The following is a 14627-nucleotide window of genomic DNA, read 5'->3' as shown; positions in this document are numbered from 1 at the left end:
CAAAGGGGAGGGGCTTTGACCCAAAGGTTATGGCTGCCATTTTGACTTCCTTTTGACCACTCTGGCTGTCCTTGTTTAAAGGTAAAGGTTCCCCTTGCACATAGGTGCTAGTTGTTCCCAACTCTAGGGGGCGATGCTCATCTCCGTTTCAAAGCCAATGAGCTAGCGCTGTCCAAAGACGTCTCCGTGGTCATGTGGCCAGCATGACTAGACACCAAAGGCGCACGGAACGCTGTTACCTTCCCACCAAAGGTGGTTCTTATTTTTCTACTCGCATTTTTATTAGCTGTCGAACTGCTAGGTTGGCAGAAGCTGGGACAAGTAACGGGAGCTCACTCCGTTATGTGGCGCTAGGGATTCGAACTGGCAAACTGCCGACCTTTCTGATCGACAAGCTCAGCATCTTAGCCACTGAGCCACTGCGTCCCTGTTTATATCATTACAAAAAAAATGTGGGAAGGAAAGAAGCAAAATCATAATTTCCACCAAGGGCTCTGAGTATTTATTAAGAGCATTTTAGGAACGAATGGGATGAGACTCTACTTGTCTCATCCTGAGGCACCCCAAACGGGGGAGTCGGGATTGCGGTCATCATGCAAAGCAATCACCTGGGCGCCTCTCTTAATGACCGCAATGAATTACGACCGTAATTCCAAGCTTAATTGTGGTTGTGAGTTGAGGACTACCCATATAGCATTCTTCTCAATTCTCTTGAAATCAGATTAATTCCTTACTTGGATTGATGGAGAATTTAGGGATTGCTTCAGGGGCTCCCATGCTGTAGCGAAGGCTATGAATAAAATCTTCGAGTTCGGGATCCTTGGCTGTTATATTGGCTACAAACGTATTTGCTGGTGCCTCTTCACGAATCTTGAAAACATTTTCTTTCCTAGAACAGAAATTAGACAGGACAGTTTGATCAGCTGTCTCTTATCATCCTTAAAATATGACTAATACAACGAAGGTTTAGAATGTAAAAGCAAAAATTAATTAATCTGGGGCTCAATAAGTTGGCGATTTTCTGGCAGATGTTTCATTACCAAACTAGGTTACGTCATCAGTGCAGGGAGGAAGTGGGGTTTGCTCATAAGATGCACTGATGTTACGCAGATTGATAATGAAATGTCTGCGAGAAAACCACCAAGCTCAGAGAGCACCAAGGACCCCATAGTTCTAATCTGAGTTATGAATATTGTCTTCGATCAGTAATTAATTATATCTAATATATCCAGCACTGGAACATATCCTGCTTCAAAAAGTTGTTTCTTCTTCTTCTTCTTCTTCTTCTTCTTCTTCTTCTTCTTCTTCTTCTTCTTCTTCTTCTTCTTCTTCTTCTTCTTCTTCTTCTTCTTCTTCTTCTTCTTCTTCTTCTTCTTCTTCTCCTCCTCCTCCTTCTTCTCCTTCTTCTCCTTTTCCTTCTTTTCCTTCTCCTGCTACTTCCTCCTCCTCCTCTTCTTCTTTTCCTTCTCCTGCTACTTCCTCCTCCTCGTCTTTTTCTCCTTCTTCTCCTCCTCCTCCTCCTCCTCCTCCTCTTCTTCTTCCTTTCTCTTCTTCCTCTCCTCCCTCCTCCTCCTCTTCCTCCCCTTTATGAAAAGTAACAGAAATCTCTTTAGCATGGTGTCTGGATGCAAACAGGAAAGTCAAGGTGAAAACTGCAATCTCAGGATTGAAAATCAAGAATTTTTTTATTTGCATTATCAAAGGGTAGAAACTAATCAAGGAGAGAAGCAACCTAGAACTAAGGAGAAATTTCCTGACAGTGAGGACAATTCATCAGTGGAACAACTTGCTTCCAGAGGTTGTGAATGCTCCAACCCTGGACGTTTTTAAGAAGATGTTGGATAACCATTTGTCCGAAATTTGTCTGAATAGGGTTTCCAGCCTGAGCAAGGGGTTGGACTACAGCAGGGGTCAGCAACCTGCGGCTCTGGAGGCGCATGTGGCTCTTTCATCCCTCTGCTGCGGCTCCCTGTCGCTGGTCGGATCCACAGTTGATTGGGCTTTCAGTTAGGACACATAGAGGAAAAAGGACTCTGCGCTAGGAGGAGACTCTATGGTGGGGAAACCGGACTTCCAGTCAGCAGAGGAAAAAGGACGCCGCACTAGGAGGAGACTCTATGGTGGGGAAAACTGGACTTCCAGTCAGCAGAGGAAAAAGGACGCCACACTAGGAGGAGACTCTATGGTGGGGAAAACTGGACTTCCAGTCAGCAGAGGAAAAAGGACGCCGCACTAGGAGGAGACTCTATGGTGGGGAAACCGGACTTCCAATCAGCTCCAGAATTGAATGCGGGGCTTCCGGTTAGGACCTTTGTGGCTCTGTGTTTAAGGCTGCTGACCCCTGGACTAGAGGACCTCCAAAGTTCCCTTCCAACTCTGTTATTCTCTTCATGCAATTGTAGCCATCATCTAACTTTTTTAACCCTTCACAGATATCCCTAGATGCAAAAGTAAAATAGAGCAATATATAGCTGATTACATTTTTAAGATCTGATCTGAAGGCACCTCCCAGACCTTTAGGCTCAGTTGTCACACCTAAATATAAAAACATGGATGCAACTGGGATTTTTCTACTTACGTGACGAAGTAAGGATTTTGATCAATTTTATTTATGATATTGACCATTAGGGTCCTCTTAACGCTAACACCAAGGCTGTCTGTTATGGTAACATTTAATGTATAGCTGCCAAAACAAAATAAAACACAAAATATCCAATGTATAGCTGTCAAAACAAAATAAAATACAAAACATCCAATATACAGCCATAAAAACAGAACAAAACACAAAATATCCAATGTGCAGCCGTCAAAACAAAATAAAACACAAAATATCCAATATGTGGTTATGCATTAAATTTTGGTATATTTTATGATGGACGTTTAAACAATTAGAGTCAAATAAAAGTGGAGGTATGATGATGGTAACATGTATAAACATTTGAGTTAAGATACTAGAGTTAATATGAATTATACTTGATGACAGTAGAAGAGATGCACAAAAACCTTTTGTAACCAACTGATACACTTTCTACAGGATGCAAAGAAGGAGGATTTTTAAGTTTGTTTTGAAAATAAAAAATAAAAAAAAGTTTTTGGAAAAAAAATAAAATAAAACACAAAATATCCAATGTATAGGTGTCAAAACAAAATAAAATACAAAACATCCAATGTACAGCCGTCAAAACAAAATAAAACACAAAATATCCAATATGTGGTTATGTATTAAATTTGGTATATTTTATGATGAAGGACGTTTAAACAATTAGAGTCAAATAAAAGTGGAGGTATGATGATGGGAACATGTATAAACATTTGAGTTAAGATACTAGAGTTAATATGAATTATACTTGATGACGGTAGAAGAGATGCACAAAAACCTTTTGTAACCAACTGATGCACCTTCTACAGTATGTAAAGAAGGAGGATTTTTATGTTTGTTTTGAAAATAAGAAAAAAGTTTTTGGAAAAAAAATAAAATAAAACACAAAACATCCAATGTATAGCTGTAAAAAAAAACACACACACACAAAATATTCCACGTATAGCTATCAAAACTAAAATGAATACAATACAAATAATACAATGTAATATAAATAAATACAAATAACACAATACAACATAAATAAACAAATGCAAACACAGTAGATGTCGGATTGCTTTAGTAGCTAAACCGTGTTTAAAACATCAAACTATCATTTCCTGGTTTCTGGATCGTTAATATGATCTTCTTACCTCGGTCGATCTTTCTCAAAAACAAATGGCTTCAAAGTAGTAATGGTTCCAGTTGTAGAAATTTCAAAGAATGTGGAATCTGAGCTCAGGGAAAACTGGAAGAAATAATCATTTGTAACAATAGCATCTATATCACTGGGTCTCAACCTTCCTAATGCCGCGACCCTTTAATACAGTTGCTCATCTTGGGGTGACCCCCCAACCATAAAATTATGTTTATGTTTTCCGTATTTTTTCGGAAATATGTCTTTTCCTATGGTCTTGGGCGACCCCTATGAAAAGGTCGTTTCGACCCCCAAAGGGGTCCTGACCCACAGGTTGAGAACCACTCATCTATATATTGCTAGAAGTGTTACAGTCGTGATCTTTAACTGGGCGAAACAGTGCATCCGAGGGCAACCATTTTTGAACCAAGATTCTTCAAATGGGCTCATGTGCAGAATGTGTCCCAAATCTGGGACTCATGACTCCCGAGGGAGTAAAATTTGGGAAAGTTGTGGCTGCTGTCGCCTGCGTCTAGACTGCTGCTGTGATCACATGGGCAGTTTCAATGTTCTGTGACAGTTTCCCAGCCAGTCTTGCAATCCCTTGCTCCCTCCTCCATCCAGTAGCAGCCACTTACCTGCTTGTTGGGAAGGGAAGGAGGGAAGGAAGGGAAAAAAAGAAGGTGAGAGGGAAGGGAAGGGAAGGAGGGAAACAATGTTATTGTTTTGTGAAGGAGGGAGTTCCCCCCCCCCTTAATTAATGAGGTGTGGACCGTTGGCTTTCCAAGCAGCATATCTCTGAATAAGCAGAAAATAAAACCCGAGAACATATTCTAATAAACAACTTTTAATATAAAATAAAATAATAATACAAATCTTACTATCTAAATCTTACATTTTGGCAAGAGCTATATTGCCCACCTCCTTCGGCAGGCGAACAGAAAATCAGAAAGAAAGTAAAGAATGTGTGACGTATTATGTCATGCGCAGTAAATCATTGTGAGATAAGAAACTGTTCAGTCTGCTGTATAACTAAGAATATAAGCTCAAGTTGAGAAACCAATTAACGTAGTGACATGTTTACTGTCTAACCTCTATGTTGTCCTGAATAATCCTAAAAGGACTTCTATATAAAACATCCAAACAAATAAATGCATTTTTTAAAATACACACACGTGTCTGTATCTATATCTATATCTATCTAGCTACACACACAGACACGCACACACACCCTCCACACAGCTTTTTTAACCAATCTTGTGCCTGGTTGTATTCATAACGTATAAGAGAAGTGCAGGCAGAGATAAGTGTGTCATCAGCTTAGAGTCATTATGTTGCCACAAATGATCTAAGCCTAACCTTCTTGAATTCCATTGACCCACATCTCTTGCCAATTTAGTACTGAATTTTCGTTGACTAGATTCTTGTGCATAGGCCTGTACAATGCAAACTTTTTGAACTGTAATTTAACATATGGTCCACATTGTTAAGTAAGTAAGCTCCCCATTAGGAGAGCGAGTGTGCAGAGAAGCGTAATGAGAATGGTATGGAAGAACACGCACAAACCAGCATACAGGGACACCGAATAGTATAAAATATAGTAGTTTACTACGTGGAAATATAGAGGTATTCAGAGTTCAATTTAAAGTCCAAGTCATACACGGTTCAGTCAGTCAGTTATCAATGTTCTCAGTTAAGGAATGATCCTTCGAACACAGTACAGTATCAAATAATCAGTTTAGCACACAAAACAGCTAACAGTAGCAAAAACACAGTAACTCACGATACATCCACCGATCAGCGTCTAACAAACAGAGAGCTAACACTCATTCTGGCTCCCTCTTATGGCTGCTTGAGGTAACAGCAACCAATCATATCTTACAGCAGTACTTAAAGCTACAGTACTACCATCCTGGTTTATATATTGCTAACCCAACTGTAAGCTTACATTCCTAACACTCATCTTTGCACTTGACAAGCAAAACCAACAACCATTCTTCCTGTGAAAGCTTAGAGCCAGTCATGTGATAGTTTGGGGGTTGGGCTAGAAATCAGGAAACTATAAGTTCTAGTCCTTCCTTAGGTATGAAAGCCTGGTTGATGACTTTGGGCCAGTAACTCCCTCTCCCTCTCTCCCCCTCCCCACTCCCTAACCCACCTCTCAGGATGTTGTGGAGAAAAGAGGAGGTAAGAGTATTGGGTATGTTCACTCCCTTGAGTTGACCAAAAATGTCAGCTGCCATCTTATACTTATTTGTGCTTCACTGCTGTGTGATGAGAGACTGCCATAAAGTGGGCGGAGGGGGAAGGAAGAGGGGAATGCTTGGAGAAATGAAAGTAAGTGTGATGCCTTCTTGAGAGGCTGCTTCAAGGTCAGCCAATGCGAAGAAGGATGGGGCCGCACACCAAACTGCGCTTGGAGTGGACTGACTGTTATGAAAAACATCTTGCCTGAATCTGATTGGTTACCCTGGGATGGGCAAAGAGAGACAGTTAAAAGAGGGAAAAGTTAGAACTTACAGATTTTGGCGCGCAATTCTCAGTTCTGACTTTGCACTCTTGCAATACACTTGGTCTGAAAGAAACTATACCTTTCTCAACAAACGGAGCCAAGGATCGTTTCCATTTAGAGAGATTTAAGTTGTGGCAGGTCCAACAACTTAAGATCAAAATCAAATAAATTAATAAAGCTGGAGGGTAAACATTCCATTGTCCTGGCTGTTTGATTTCGCATCACTTTGACAAATTGGTTTGAAGGCCATCACAAGGGCAATATAGCATACTGTGTACATAAGCCTTTTTGCTAAAGGAATATTTCTGAGGACCGGATTCAGCAGAGAATCATTGTCATGGATGTTAACATTAGTTGCATTATACTCACATCTCTAGGGGATCTCTTTTCTGGATCTCCCGCGTGAACTTGATAAATCTTTTCTGGTGGTGTCTTTTCCAAGAGGTAGATTATGACGGCTATACAGGTAAAGTAATATACGTTAATTTAAAGGGACTAAAACTATTCTATAAAGCTGAAGCAACTTGGGATTCAATTCTTTAGTCTGCAAGGAGCTTTCCCCTTCCTCTTCCTCTTTCTCTTCATTATGTGGGTCCTCTAAGGCTCAAAGCTAGGTTTTTCTGTTTCTTTAATAGATATATGTCCCTTTCAGCTCATTCTTATATGCTGTTTTAATACATTAAATACATTACAAAGAGCTTCTGATTCAATTCTGCAGAGGAATGATTGAGTCTGTCATCTGCACCCTCATAACTGTCTGGTTTGGCTCTGCAATCCAACAAGACAGACAGAGACTTCGGAGGATAATTAGAACTGCAGAAAAAACAATGGCTACCAACTTGCCTTCCATTGAGGACGTGTCCACTGCACAAGTCAAAAAGAGGGCCGTGAAAATATCTACAGACCCTTCACATCCTGGACATAAATTGTTTCAACTCCTACCCTCACAACAAGGCTATAGAGCCTATCACCCATCTCCTCCTACGTATGACTGTATCAGTGGTGGGTTGCCAATATTCGTAAAAAAAAAAAAAGGGCACGAATAACCTTTAGGAAGCTTATAGAGCGCTCCTGGGGGCTGGGGGGAGCCCCCAGGAGCACTCAAAAGCTTCCTAGAGGCTCTGCACTCCCATTTTGGTGAAGGAGGCGGAGTTTCTGGAGGCAAAAAATGCTGTATTCAGTGTAGAAGACGCACCCAGATTTTCAGCCTCTTTTTTGAGGGAAAAAGGTGCGTCTTATACTCTGAAAAATACGGTGCTTTTCTCTTGGTTTATTTCAATTTGGAACGGTCACAAAGTGGACTGTTGGAAGTCGAGGATGGCAAAGGTGGCTTTGAACCAAGCCAGGTTCTTACTTTGATTTGCCAAGTTGCCTTGAAACACCGGAGGCTCATTGACGTCGTTCACTTGGACCGTCAGAATCTGTAGTTCCGTGGCTCTCGCGGAATCAGCCACGAGGATCTGCAGATCAAATGCGTGCGGCATTGTTTCATAATCTAGAACCGGATTGCCTGTAGCAACCACCTGAAACGATAAACCAAAGATAAATTACGGGCAAATGTCAGATCAGTTGAAATCAGTGGGTTTAAGTAGGGGCACTTCCCTGGTAGCAGTGTCCCTGTTTCAGAAGGCCTACAAAGTATTTGGAAGTCAACTTACGATTATCCTGAAATGCGGCGCAACCCTCCTGCTGCTTAGCTGATTTTTGGTTCTCTATTGCGCATGTGGGAGATGCCCATGCGCAGGGTGGGCGGAGGGTCACACATGCATGCATGGGGGCAGGGGATTGTGGAGGTTCACACGGGGAGCGGGTTGGGTTCAGCCCCCTCACCCCATTTTTGGTCCCAGGAGGTTGCAGCGAGGCCTGCTAGGCCCAAAACAGGGGTCGTGAGGGGTTGTGTGCATGCGTGGTGGGGGACGTGGGGAGCATGGGGGGGGGCATGCACGCATGCGCAGGGATGGGGCACATTGCATTATGGGTGTGAGCGTGCGCACACACACACACAAACATACAGGATTGAAATGGTTAGCTGTCACTGTTTTATACTTTAACCATGTGTGTTTGTGCTGGAAATATCTAGATCTATTTGCCTTCATCTGGGCCGAAATGATGTACTCAATAAAGCTTTGCATTAAGACAGGGTGTCTTCTGACCTAGGCTTCCTTAGAAAGCAAGAAACAAAATTTTGGTCCCGGCAAAGCCCCTTTTATTTAAACGATTATGAATTCCTTTCATTCGCAGTCAGCAAGGCTTAGCAAACAGTCTTTCCGAGGAATGTTTATCCACACGAACCTTATCTCGTTCGGAGAGCTGCCAGATAACTAGTTTCCAAGCGCAGGGCAAGGCAAAACTTGGCACAGAGGCTCTTATAGTAACAAACAAAACTTTGCACTCTTGACATGACCGAAGGAGTGAATTGTTTCCTCCAAAAACCCATTCCCTGTTCACTCCTCTTTTGTTTCCTATAGGAGGGGCCAATCACCACCAAGATGTGGCTTAACTCCTAAGTTGACCCTGATTTCTTAAGTGTTCTTTTCTTCTGGCAGCTCTGCGCATGCGCACACAGGGAACAGGCTCCAGCTGTTCCTCTGCCTCACTGCTGTCTAGCTCCCTCTTTGCCTCCAATGCAGAGCCCTCATCTGAGCCTTCCCCAGCCCCCAGGACTGGCCCATATTCTTCCCCAACCTCCCCACTGTCCTACTCTGCTGCCAGCAGGTGAGCCACAACACAGGGGTGTCAAAGCTGTGGTGTCACATTGTCGTCACTTGACACATCGCGACTTCTCCCCCTTCACATCCGTCGCGTGACGCATCCAGTTCATGGGCTGCAAGTTTGACACCCGTGCATTAAAAGATTGGCTTGTCTGAGTCCTGCTTGCTTTAGTTGGGTTGCTCCGTTGGAACCTTGACATTAAAACGGATCCAGCTGCCTGGATCCGTTTATTGTTTACGGCCATGGTTTCTGCTGCTAAAACAAAGATGTACCTGGTACAGGAGTGGAGATATGCGGTTGATCCGGAAGGCTTTCGTGAGTGGATTCGAATTGACGATTAATGGATACTCAAACGGTATTGTAATGTTTGGCAACAGATGTGGGGTTAGGTTGACCCGGAACGTATGCATCACGGTACCAGAAGGTGAATTTTCTGTAATATTGCTCGTTGCAGGTAAATCAGAAAAGCTGAGAGTTTCTCCCCCTGTAGATTGTGGACAACAAAAACAGGTGGTTTTTTGGAGGGAGGGGGGAAGCATTATTTCAAGGTGCAAATCACTCAACATGTTCTTATCTGGCTTGGAGAGCTGCAAGGCCGATATCTGCAAAACTTGGCAAGGAGTCTCGGAGAGTCACGAACGAATGAAGCGAACTAATGGCCTCCTGCAAACTCCACTCCCCTTTCGCTCCTCTTTTGTTTCCTCTGGGAGGGGCCATTCATCATCCACCTGTGGCCTTACTCCCAATTCAACCCATGTTCTTTAGCTGTTCTCTTTGTCTGGAAACTCTGTGCATGCACACACTGGGAACAGGCTCCAGCTGTTCTTCTGCCTCACTGATGTCTGACTCTGAAGGCAGCTGATAACTGGCATACTGCCCTGGCCTCATCTCTGCCTCTGACACAGAGCCCTCATCAGACCCTTCCCCAGACTCCAGGACTGGCCCATGTTCCTCCCCAACCTCCTCACTGTCGAATCTGCTGCCAGCTCTGCGGGCCACAACACACATATACCTCCCTATTAAGAAGAAACAACGATGTTTACAGAGGTGTCTGGGTGGTGGTAGGTCAAGGAAATCAAGATGGCGGCTCCCATCGGCTAACCGAGGACCTGGCGCCGCCTTATGCACCAAAAGGGGCGTGGCTTTGATCGCATAGCTGAAGCCAATATTTTGATCTTTTATTTTTTTTAACCACCTATAAATGCTGCGGGTTCTTTCCTCTTCTGTTCTGTGCGGGAGGGCCTCTATTGAGGTACAGATAGTCCTCGACTTACAACGGTTCGTTTAGTAACCGTTCGACGTGACGGCAGCACTGAAAATAATGCCCCGTTTTTCACACTTGTGTACGCTTCATGCGACCCCTGCAGCATTCCCGTGGCAACGGATTTCTATTTATGACGGTCGCAGCGGTGACCCGGGGGGGTCACCTGTTCCCCTTTTGTGACCTTCCAACAAACAAAGTCAATGCGGGGGGGGACGACCCGATTCACTTAAGAACCAGGTTACTCAGTTTAACAACCGCAACGATTCCCTTAAACCATGGTGTCAAGAAAGGTTGTAAAATGGGTCAAAACCAGTAGTGGGTTGCTCCCAGTTGGGCTGAACCGGTAGTAGCGGCCATGGGAGGCCTCGCCCACCCTCCTGGATGCTTCCGTGCACCCCGAACCGTTTGTAAAAATATTTGCAACCCACCACTGGCCAAAAAACTCTTAACAAATGTTTCACTTAGCAACGGAAATGTTGGGCTCAATGCAGTTGTAAGTCCAGGACTCCCTGTGTAACTCTTACAACCAGGCGCAGATGCTCCAAAACCTCAGTTTACCTCCGCCAGATTTTCTCACTTGATATCTTGTATATATTTACACCACCCACCTCGATTTCCCCAGCCTCCATTCCAGGGAATTTGGAGAGCTCCCATCAGCCTCCGAAAGGACGACTAACAGACCAACACATCTGATGGGTGTTGGATTAACAGTAAGATAATTACTTTTCAGCCTTTGCTATTATTATAGCTCTGTTGTAACTCCTGGTGAACAGGGCTGGAATAAACCCGAGAAATGCCCCAAAGAAAGTTTGGTGCCCTTTGAGGGAAGTGAAATTCTCCCATCAGAGGATGGAAAGAACTGTGATATCGAGGTCATTTTCAAGGCAAACTTTTAAATTGTAGTCACTCACTATTCCAAAGAAAGCATTATTTTAAAAAAATGCTGAAGATCAGGGGTGTCAAACTCAAGGTCTGGGGGCTGGATTCGGCCCGCGGAGTGCTTAGATCTGGCCCGCGGGCCGGACTCAGAAAAGGGCCGCCTGTGGTGCCTCTGTCAGTGAAAACGGAGTGAGGGGGGGTGAGGAGTGTGGCGCGTGCTCCCCCGGCCCCCGTTTTTGCTGGCAGAGGGCTATCGAAACAAACTCAAAACAAAATCAAAGGAGAAATGTTTCCCCTTTTGCATTTGAGCATGCAAGAAGGGACAGGAAAGGAGAAAGGGAAAGAGGAAAGACGAAGAAAAAGAAGGAAAGAGAGCAAGGAATGAAAAATAAAGAAAGAGGGGAACGAAAAAGAAAGGAAAATGAAGAGGGAAGGAAAGAGAAGAGAAGAGAGGAGAAGAGAAAAGAAGGAAGGAAGGAAGGATTATAATGAGAGGGAGGGTCTCAAGGAAGTCCCGCCTTTGGACAGCCACCACAGGTGCCAACACGAGTCCCATGTCACACCCACCATAGCCATTATGACTCCTAGAGTGGTAAAGCCTAATTGATCAGGATCCATCCAGCTGGGATGACTGTGTCTGAAAAATTCGAACTACAGATCCCAGAATTCCTGTTGACCCCGCCTACTTGCTTTTCACCCAATAGGAAGGCTGGTCTTTTTCCTTTTAATTTTATATGCTGCACAGGCTGGCAGCTGACCAAATAAACTCTCCAAGCAATTTACAGCGAATCACTAAACACGATTATAATCCCAATAAATACTTAAGGTCCATAGCCAGTAGCCATAAAAAAAAATTAGATGAGCCTAAGCGCAAAGCCAATTAATACGAGATATCAGTCAATTAGCTATAAAAGTTTTCTGAAATGGAAATGCTTTCGTTGGCTTGCTAAAAACAAAAACAAAAAAATAGCAAGAGAGGGATGAGATTATTTTTACTGCGTTATATTGATTGTCCCTGTTTCATGGTGCCTATGTGAGGTCTGGAAAGGGAGCGGCTAATAAATTTAAATTTATTATTATTATTATTATTATTATTATTATTATTATTATTATTATTATTATTATTATTATTATTATTATTATTATTATTATTATTGGAACTGGAATGTCTATAAAGCTGAAATCTTAGGATAAAAAAGCAATGACATATCCAAAGAGAAAAATGCAACCTGTAGCTGCACCTGACAAATTCCAAGGAGCAAACAAATGAAAGTTTAAAACTAGGTTTAATCCTTGGTGCAGAATTATGTTGGGCTAACTAAAACATATTGGTTGCTGGGATTTAAACTATGAATAAAAGACTAAAGAATATATATCCGGAATCCCTTAAATTAAATTAAATTAAATTAATTATATCATCCCTGTTAGGAGAACTCGAGTATGCTCCTTAATTTTGAAAATTAAGAATCTGGGCGAATTGTAAGGGATCTTATCTGCATTGATTGAAATTGGACTTATTTATGTCTTGTCTCCATCCCAATGCAATGAATTACAGGGTGGTTAAAAAGGGAAAAAATATATTCTTGTTTGAGTGGTTTATTTCTAAGTTACGTTATCATTTTGATTGTAATCTGTGCATTGCCAAAAGAGTTACTTGTGCCAGTTGATAAATTGTTGAAATATCTACATAAATTTGCTTTAAAAAAAAAACGCCCTCACAAAGGAACTATATTGGAGTAACTTGGTGTCGCAGTTACCCAAAGATTAAAACTATTCTAAGAGATCATTAAGTAGAACAAATCTCCTTATTTAAGATGAATAAAACTAGTCTCTTACCAGATATTTTTACTAGTAAAACAATGAAGCAAAGGTAGACCCCATCCGGTGTCTTTCTGAAAAAGCAGCGATCCATGATAAACAGATTTTGAGATTGTTGTCTCAAGATTATTGCGACTCCTTATCAGGCAGTGCGAACGACAATCCAACAAAGCTTTTGCAGTAACCAAGGAGTTTCTAAAACACAAGTCTGTGTACTTTTCCATAAGTAGTTTAGTGATAGCAATCTGATATAAAGTTCAGGAAACTCATAGAGTAGCAGGGATAGCAAAGGATGAATTCACACACAAACACATACACAAATACACACACACCAGGCTAGATGTGATTATTTTAGTTAACTTCTCTTTGCGGTCTTAAATAATACATAGCAAAATAATAAAAAGATGTGGAGACTCTAAAAAGAGTGCAGAGAAGAGCAACAAAGAGGATTAGGGGACTGGAGACTAAAACATACATAAAGAATGGTTGCTGGAACTGGGTATGTCTAGTTTAATGAAAAGAAGGACTAGGTATTAATACCACTTTATAAGGCCTTGGTAAGGCCACGCTTGGAATATCTGCATTCAGTTCTGGTCGCCACGATGTAGAAAAGATATGGAGACTCTAGAAAGAGTGCAGAGAAGAGCAATGAAGATGATTAGGGGATTGGAGACTAAAACATATGAAGAATGGTTGCTGGAATTGGGGTATGTCTAGTTTAATGAAAAGAAGGACTAGCATGACAGCAGTCTTCCAATATCTCAGGAGCTGCCACAAAGAAGAGGGAGTCAAACTATTTTCCAAGGCATCTGAGGGTAGAACAAGAAGCAATGGGTGGACACTAATCAAGGAGAGAAGCAACCTGGAACTAAGGAGAAATTTCCCAACAGTGGAGAATAATTAATCAGTGGAACAATTTGCCTCCAGAAGTTGTGAATGCTTCAACACTGGAAGTTTTAAAAAAAGAGATTGGATAAACATTTGTCTGAAATGGTAATAGGGCTTCCTGCCTAAGCAGGGGGTTGGACTAGAAAACCTCCAAGGTCCCTTCCAACTCTGTTACTCTATTCTATTCTATTCTATTCTATTCTAATTCTATTGACAATTGCAAGACATAAATGCCAAAGGAAGTGGAGTATTATTAGAGGCTGGGATAATATATGCCTCAGCTAAAGAAGCTTTTTAGAATTACCGATGGATGATGTATGAGGCTATGGTTTTATGATTATTTAATGGTTTGTAATCATAAAATATTACAATTTGTATGGGTATTGTTTTATTGTGTCTTATGCTGCCGCTGTGGGAGGCTTAGCGTCTAGGCGACTGAAGCAGTATAAAAGCATCTGTTCACAATAAACAAATAAACATTCAAAATCAACAAGGTGAAATAAAAGCCACAATTCGGAGAGTGGTAAGTTTTGAAATCTCCACACAATGGTAGAAGGAGGAATAAATGGCCATAATTATCTGTTCTGCCAAATCGGCTACAATTACGTGGAATTCTATAGAAAACACAATGCAGAAAGCCATTTCTCGGTCTTTGCCTGAAGGTATTTGCTCAGAGATGAGGCTGTTATTATAGGTAATCCTCAAATTAGGGCAACAATTGAGGACAAAATGTATGTTTCTAAGTGAGACATTTGTTAAGTGAGTTTTGCCCCATTGTACGACCTTTCTTGCCACAGTTGTTAAGTGAATCACAGAAGTTATTAAGTTCGTAACACAG

General features: G+C 42.0%; 1 protein-coding gene across 4 annotated transcripts in view; it reads right to left on the bottom strand.

The window, feature by feature from the left end:
- The window catches only part of CDHR3 (cadherin related family member 3), a 42097-nt gene that overhangs the window by 23169 nt on the left and 4301 nt on the right, over positions 1-14627 (bottom strand). For 2 of the 4 annotated variants that reach the window (XM_081957948.1, XM_081957950.1), the window contains exons 1-7: positions 12920-13058; positions 9214-9424; positions 7583-7758; positions 6598-6686; positions 3733-3827; positions 2579-2683; positions 735-889 (exon numbers count right to left, since the gene is read on the bottom strand). In XM_081957948.1, coding sequence (XP_081814074.1) covers positions 735-889; positions 2579-2683; positions 3733-3827; positions 6598-6686; positions 7583-7758; positions 9214-9424; positions 12920-12995 — 907 coding nt within the window. In that variant the 5' untranslated portion in view covers positions 12996-13058. Of the gene's footprint in view, positions 1-734; positions 890-2578; positions 2684-3732; positions 3828-6597; positions 6687-7582; positions 7759-9212; positions 9425-12919; positions 13059-14627 lie in introns of those variants that run through there. The other 2 variants (XM_081957949.1, XM_081957951.1) reach the window with 2 other exon arrangements.

The sequence above is a fragment of the Natrix helvetica genome, assembly GCF_964273705.1.
Source record: "Natrix helvetica genome assembly, chromosome: 6".
NCBI classification, from domain to species: domain Eukaryota; kingdom Metazoa; phylum Chordata; class Lepidosauria; order Squamata; family Natricidae; genus Natrix; species Natrix helvetica.
This window is presented reverse-complemented; position numbering and strand designations above follow the sequence as displayed.